The 7,399-nt window shown below is 34.2% G+C and overlaps 1 protein-coding gene across 1 annotated transcript; it reads right to left on the bottom strand.

The window, feature by feature from the left end:
• Positions 1-3,647: 3,647 nt before the first annotated feature.
• LOC132169559 (2-succinylbenzoate--CoA ligase, chloroplastic/peroxisomal-like) lies at positions 3,648-7,393 on the bottom strand (the record flags this gene model as incomplete). The annotated part of the gene is made up of 7 exons (XM_059580579.1): positions 3,648-4,033; positions 4,141-4,355; positions 4,611-4,999; positions 5,589-5,716; positions 6,145-6,338; positions 6,474-6,571; positions 7,354-7,393. Coding segments are annotated over 7 exons (1,194 nt in total), but the record flags the coding sequence as incomplete, so codon positions are not given.
• Between the last annotated feature and the right edge of the window lie 6 nt (positions 7,394-7,399).

Here is a 7,399-nt window from a genome sequence, read left to right as displayed (position 1 = left end):
TTGTGTTAATAAGGAGTGGATAAACATGGAAGATGAAGAGTTCTTCATTCAATGCTAGGTTAATAAGGATGTTTGTGTTTGTGTATATGGGGAAACTTGGGAGCAAAGGCTTCAACCTTGTACAACTTTTCCCAAAACAAAAGCACTAACCATGCTTTTTGCCTGTGAATGCGCGGGCATCCTAAGCTTTTATTACCAACTAAGAAAGCTAGAAAAGGAAGTGAAGGCCCAATCTTGGAGGACCTCCAAAACTTTTTCCTTCTTCTTTTTACCCCCTTCTTTTCTTCAATTATGCCATTCAACAATGACATGACAATATTTAGACAACATAGTACATTCTCAATGTTGGTCGATTGCCAAACAACATAGTGAGTGTTTTTTTTTTTCCCTTTCTTTCTCACTAAGAAAGAATGGTACTCTCATGTGAGAGTACTTTCATGTTCGGAGAATCTAGCATTTTTTCATACATAAGAGTTGGCTCAAGCTTTAGGTTAGTTAAATGGTTGCCTAAGCCCATTGTTAAATAAAGGCCCTGAAATCCAAATAGTAGCATGAATGAAGAAAAAAAGTCTTCGTGTTATTCGATAAAAAAGAATTAAAGAAATAAAGTTAAATCCACTCATCTTTAATTGATAACATCATATACAAAGATATTTTATGTTATTCCCTTCTATCTCTTTGTTTCACTTACCTTCTTGATGTTTCAACAATTTTGCAATCATAATCTTAAAAGTTTAAAAATATGTAATGTCGAGTTTTCAAGTTCTAAAACTTTGCAATGTCACTCACCCATTAAAATCTTAACGAAGGAGGTCAAAATCTCCAAAATACCATCGTATTTGACCCACTGTCAAGGTGTGTGTAACACCCTGCTCAAAGCGGTCCCACATAGTTTTATTATTGAGTTTATCTCAAAAAGCTTCATACCATTTAGAGAGATCAATAATTAAAAAGTTTTTGTAAGGTTTGAGGATTGCAAAAATGAAAATGTTTAGAGGGAAAAAAAGGAATTCTAATGCAAAGGAAATGTGGATTCCGACATCTTTAAAGGGAATTTACATTCCCAACAAAAGACAATTAGGGGAGAATCTATATTCTAACAAACATCTAGATTTTTTTTAAAAATTTTTTTAAAAATTTTAAAATTTTTTATTTATTTATTATTTTTTTTTTATAGTAAAATGCAACCAATCATAATAATTTTAAGATTCTCATTAAACTTAAAAAATAGGGGTGAAAAGGCGGACATGTCCTCAAGAGGTAGCTCAATTGGCTGTAATCACGCCTAATAAAGCGGAGATCTCTAGTTCGAATCCTCCTCCCTCCACTTGTGCGGACATGTTAAAAAAAAGAAAAGGTGGACATTTATTACACTAACCGCACTACCGCTAACCGCTTTTGAAGGTAGTTAGGAAAAACCGCCTTTCAAAACCGCTAACTGCCTATATAAAAATACATGAAACAATGTCGTTTTTGTGTTTAAAATTATATATATATGATGCCATATATTCATATTACCATAGAAATAACATGTTTTTTTTTTTTTTTTTAATTTTCTTTTTTCTTTTAAAAAGTTGTTAACGGTTATTAGAGTTACTAATTGCTAACCGCCTAGGTAGTTATGATTAGCGGTTTTAACCAATAACCGTTAACCGCGTTTTTACCCCTACTAAAAAAATTATCCCATCCAAAAGCTAGGTTAAGTTTAGGCAATTATAGATGTTCATTACCTAAAAAGAAAAAAAAAATTAGAGGTGTTCATTCTTAAAAGGATGGGTGGAAGTATAGCATGCCTAAAAAAAATGTTGATTCCTATCATAACATATTTTTTTGGTTAAATTAACTAGAGTAAGGAGTGCAGTAAATGAAACACATTAATTATCTAAACCCACTAAAAAAAGTGTGTTCACTTCATTATGGTAGGTGCCCACCTACTAAAAAAGGGGCCTGTGATAGGTGTCAGTTGGCTCAATTAAAATCTTTACACCAATAATAATAATAATAATAATAATTTTTTACTGCTAATCCCATTTACTTCTTGACTAACAAATTAATTTTGCCAAATAGAATTAATGACAACTTTCATTACCATATGACTAAAAGAAGTAAGCCTAGAAAACTTGAATGGTTTTTTATGTGGTCTCAAGTATGTTGGCTTGTGCTAGGTCATTTATTTGGAAAACTCTGTCGTCTTTGTGTTTTATTTATTTTTTGTAATTTCCCTTTCCCCTTCCCCAACATTGAATAGATGAAAAAAAAAAAAATGTATGTTGGCTTGTGAAGGATTTGAGCATTCAATCTTGTTAGCATGTGTGTATATTTATTTGTGTCTATATATAGATTAATGCTAGATAGTATATTTTTATCTTATATAATTGTCCAATAATGTGGACATGGCACTCCAAATCAACTATTGAATCTTTTATTTATTTATTATTATTTTACAAAGATTAATTCAAGCGTTAGTTGAGAGTGTACGTCAGCCGTGTTGGATGGATGTTATATCTAGCATTTCTCTAATATATAAACACACAAATAATAGAATAGTTATATTTAATAAACTGTTATATAATTGGGATGCCATGAAAATGAACATTAACACTTTATTATTATTATTTTTTTATTTATTTTAGAAAAGAACGATCATAGTATTAGTTGAGACTACCACGTTAGTATGATAGTTGTAGGATAAAAATATGATTTCTAGTATTACTATGTACTTAATGTGCGCAAAGTACCACTTTACCAACAAGAGCAGGTGCTATTTTGATGCATGGCGGTTTTCCATCATACTAGTCTTAGAAAAAAAGTTCGCATCTCATGATTTTGAAGTCGGATGGCAAGCTTGGTGGTGTTAGAAAGTTGATTCGAATGCCTACAAAGTCATGTTTTATAAAATTTTGCTAATTTCAATGTTTACAAGGTCAAAGCTACCTAAAAAGAGAAGATTGAAAAAGCTAGACATAATAGCTCGTTCCAAGATCAGTTCGAACGAGCTTTAGAACAAGCCTTGGCAGAATGGATCGTGCCAATTTCAGTTTGAATGAGACTTTGAACAAGTGAAGAAATTTTACTAGTTCGAACTGGCTATGACAATTTTTCGTAAACTGGCTTTCTTTCAGTGTTTTATTAGGGTTAGGAGTCTAGGTAGTATAAATATATGCTATGGCATGCAGCCTTAGTTTAATAAAAAAACACTTGAGGATTGGTTTTCTAACCCTTTTGCCTCAATTCCTTGATTGACTCTTGGTTTTAGGAAGAGTTATGATTTTTGTATTGTTGTTTTTGCTAATCCACTACCCCGGGTTGTATCATGTTTCCACCAGTCAAAGTAAGTCATTCCACAGCACAATCATAGCATTGAACTCCTTTTAGACCTAAAATCACTATGTACTGCCTTTAGCCTTGTTTGCCAGATCCCTTAGCCAAGACAACATAAAACCCTATACATGCTCCTCATTCTCCTTAGGTTCAATCATCAACTGACGCCACATAACTGAGATTTTCAGAATCTTATCCTCACTTGCATCTGATTATCTGATTCATACACAAACCTAGCAGACTTAAGAACCACTTAAAGATTTTCAACCTAACTACTAGATAAGTGCTTTAGTAGAAAAAACTAATTCTTTAGAAATGGAGCTGAATATGCCATTCTCTGGTCATTTATTATTACAAAGAATACACATTATCGTCAAAAAGACTTCTGGAGTTGCTAGATCAGTCTAACTACAACATGAATATAGAAAAGTTAAAAAGAGAAAATTGAACTAATTATAGCATCCACTGTTCAAAACCAGCAGCTAGTCCTTTCAGATATGTGTGCTAGTGACCAAGTAGAATTTGGGTAGATTACTCACCTAAACATTTGGATATGGCACTCTGAACAATCAAGTGAGATAGTCACAGACTGCTAGGCAAGAATTGCAGGTGAGACATAACTTCTCTTCGAACTTGGTCTCTTTTTACTTTCCCGGTCGTTGTGGCCGGAAACGGTTTTCTCCATAAAATAAATGTCTTTGGTATCTTGAACCTTTGGAAGAACAAAAGGAAACACTAAGTTAGCCATCCATTTTAGTACACATACATCACAAACACAGACATGTACTGCAGTCAATATCATTCATCTGAAGTACATACCCAGTTAGATTCTTTTCTCTACAATAGTGCCGAAGAATTTCACTGGATAAAACTAGCCCTTTATTTTCAGATGAGTGTTTAAAGCTTTTATCAGACCAATACCAATTTTCTCTCAACTGAATACAAGCAATAACCATCTCTGTCAGGCGAGCATCTGGAATTCCCACAATGACAATGCCAATCACTCCTGGATGTTGTAATAGGATTGCTTCCACCTAGTCATCACCAAACAACAACTATTACTAGTGTAAAAACAACATAGGAGTACATATCCACTAACACTAAAAAAATAAATTGAAGAAATGTAACTTGCATGAAAAGAAAATCCTAGTGAATCGTTTGACCCATTTTTTTGCTTCTTCCACGACCACTCCAAAAGAATGCAAAAAGTAATTTTATTAATTCCCTATTCTTCTATTGATTTCCTCAATATGTAGAAAGAGAATAGAAATTAATTTAACTTATCTTACCTCTTCGGGGTAAACATTCTCCCCTCCGCTCTTAATTTGACCATTTACTCGTCCAATGAGCCATAGATTACCATACTCATCAATGGACCCAACATCACCTGTGTCAAGCCAACTTTCATTGCTGGAGTCAGATGCCTTTTCTGGAATTTGACCCCAATATCTGAGCATTACATGTGGACCTCTAGTTAAAATTCTTCCAACATGAGAAGAGCCATCTACACATATCTTTAATTCTACATGGGGTGCAGGCTTTCCAACACAAACACCTTGTGATTGGTGAACCGAAGTATATCTTGTATTAGCAACTTTCTGAAGGTGCTGACTGGAGGTTTCCATTGTTGGGTCATAGAGTGTCATAAAGGTTAGCGAAGAGCATGCCTCTGTCATCCCTTTACAAATTAAACAGAACAAGGGAGAATAAGAGCAAGAAAATTATTATATAGTGTAAAGAGAATTTTTGGGGACAAACGTAAATTAATGTTCATAGAGTCAATAACCAACAACAATAATATATCTGAAATTCATATAGTTGCTATCTTATGTTCAAGAGATATGTAGATACAGACAGTTTGACATAAGTGCTGGCTCTTTGAACTTGGCTTAGGAGGACTATAGGCAAGATGTAACTCGTCTAGGTTGAGCTCAAGCTTGGCTAAAACTTTAGTAACCTTATTCAGCCTTAAGTTGTTTATATTTCCCTTGTTCACAACTAGTTGACCAAGCTCATCAATATAGATAGACATCCTAATTGTCAAATATCTATGGTTATTTCATCCATGGAACATCAATTCTAGCTGTTCAGGAACCCAAGCTGATCCAGTATGGGAGAGGCTAGTAATTCAGTCAGTTACTACAGATGGCAACTTACTTTAAGTTGCTTCCATACACATGCTAAGATCTGTAAATTCCATATTACTGCAAAGCAGGACTTATCATATTAAGTACCCAGGGGAGCAAAGGGGGATAAGAGATACCCACCATAAGCTGAGAAAAGCTTAGCTCTTGGGAAGAATGCGGTGGCATCCTTGATAAGTTCAATTGACAGTCCCCCACCTCCGTTTAATATCTTGTTCACAGTCTCCTTCCCTTTCCAAGTTTCCTTCTGCCTGACAAAGCCTTCAAAAATGACTGAGAAAACTAGCATACATCATAAATACAATTTACTAGCATTAAGCTGTATTGTGGCAGGGCAGAGTATAAAATTCCAAAGTGAACTTGAAAATTGCACAAGGGCAATACATGGATGATTGAGAAGAGACAGCCCAGACAAAATAGTAAAACAGGGTTTATATAACTGTCTGCAAATAGTTAGGACAGGGTTAATTTGAGTAAACTAAGCAGGAACATTGACAAAAGAATTCATGTCTTAGTTGTATAGATATAGTACAAAAGTTTATTATTGTAAAGTGCATAAACATGATATTTTAACACATAATTGAAATAGTTTGTGCTAAAACATTGCATAAGATAACACACCCACATGAGAAACCACGTCAAATATTTGTCCCAAAATATGTAGGATACTGTGGTTTACCTGATTAAAGAAATTATATCAGCCATGATTGTAGGGACCGTGATTAGAGAAGTCACTCTGTATCTCTCTACAGCTTTGAGTGCTGATTTAGGCTCAAACTTAGGTATTATGACATGGCTACCTCCAACCATTAGCATGGCCATGGCTGATGAAAGACCACCAATATGGCACAATGGTGCAGTGTGCAAATAAACCTGCAAATACCCACACAACAAAGATTCAGAAGTCATTCTCCCTTGAGCTGTACTAATGGTTTGACCCTGCTAGTATGTGAAACTATTATAACTCTAAAAAGAAAAAAAAATTGCATATCATGAGAAAAGGCATACATCATTCTCACTGTAACCAACAATGGCAATTTTTGCTAGGGATTGTATAATCAAAGCAGTATGGCTCAAGGTAATTCCCTTTGGCCTTCCGGTGGTACCTGCAGATAACAGAACAATAAGAACAAACAACTACAAATCTTAATCTTATATTTTTATTCAAATTTAAGATTCAGTTTAATATATATTTTTTGATAACGTCACTCATTTTCATTGTCGAAGTGATTCTTGGGTAGAATAGTAACCATTGACTGAATAAAATTTAAGCAGACCAGAACTGGTGTGTGTATTCCATACAAGTTTTTGCCCAGACAATACTAGCACGAACTTTTAATATCTGATGAAACCCTACCAAGCTCTCAAACTTTACCACTGATGGCGCCTACCATTAGCTCAAACAATATTTTAATAATGCTGTACTTGGAATGTCCATGGTTCTGGTCACTGGCAGTTCTTCACACATCCTTCCAGAATTTATAGATTTGTGCAAATATATACTCATTGGAGCAACTTTAACACTGCCTTTGGCATTGGTTGCCAATTAATGGCTGAAAAATTATGAATGCCGAATTCTACATAGTGCAGTGTGCGTGCATATAACAGAGCTGAAAGGAAGGGTGCAGCTATCTAGAACAGATTTCTATTTCAAGACAATAAGGGCCGTGTAAATTAGTCATGATAACCATCTATAATTTAGTTGCTGGAAGTTCTTGAAAAGTAAAAAATTATGCAAAGTATGTAATAACATTTTCTAACTGACCCACATATATTACTTTCTTTGAGATTTCCTTAGAAAAGTATGCTTTCAGAAATTATTTTAATGACATCAAAATCCACAAAATATATAAGAAAAAGGAAATAAAAAGACAAACTGAACTTATACCTGAAGTGAAGCATATTATAACAACGCCCTCATGTGCCCAGCAATA

The sequence above is a fragment of the Corylus avellana genome, chromosome ca2 (genome assembly GCF_901000735.1).
Source record: "Corylus avellana chromosome ca2, CavTom2PMs-1.0".
Taxonomy (NCBI): domain Eukaryota; kingdom Viridiplantae; phylum Streptophyta; class Magnoliopsida; order Fagales; family Betulaceae; genus Corylus; species Corylus avellana.
This window is presented reverse-complemented; position numbering and strand designations above follow the sequence as displayed.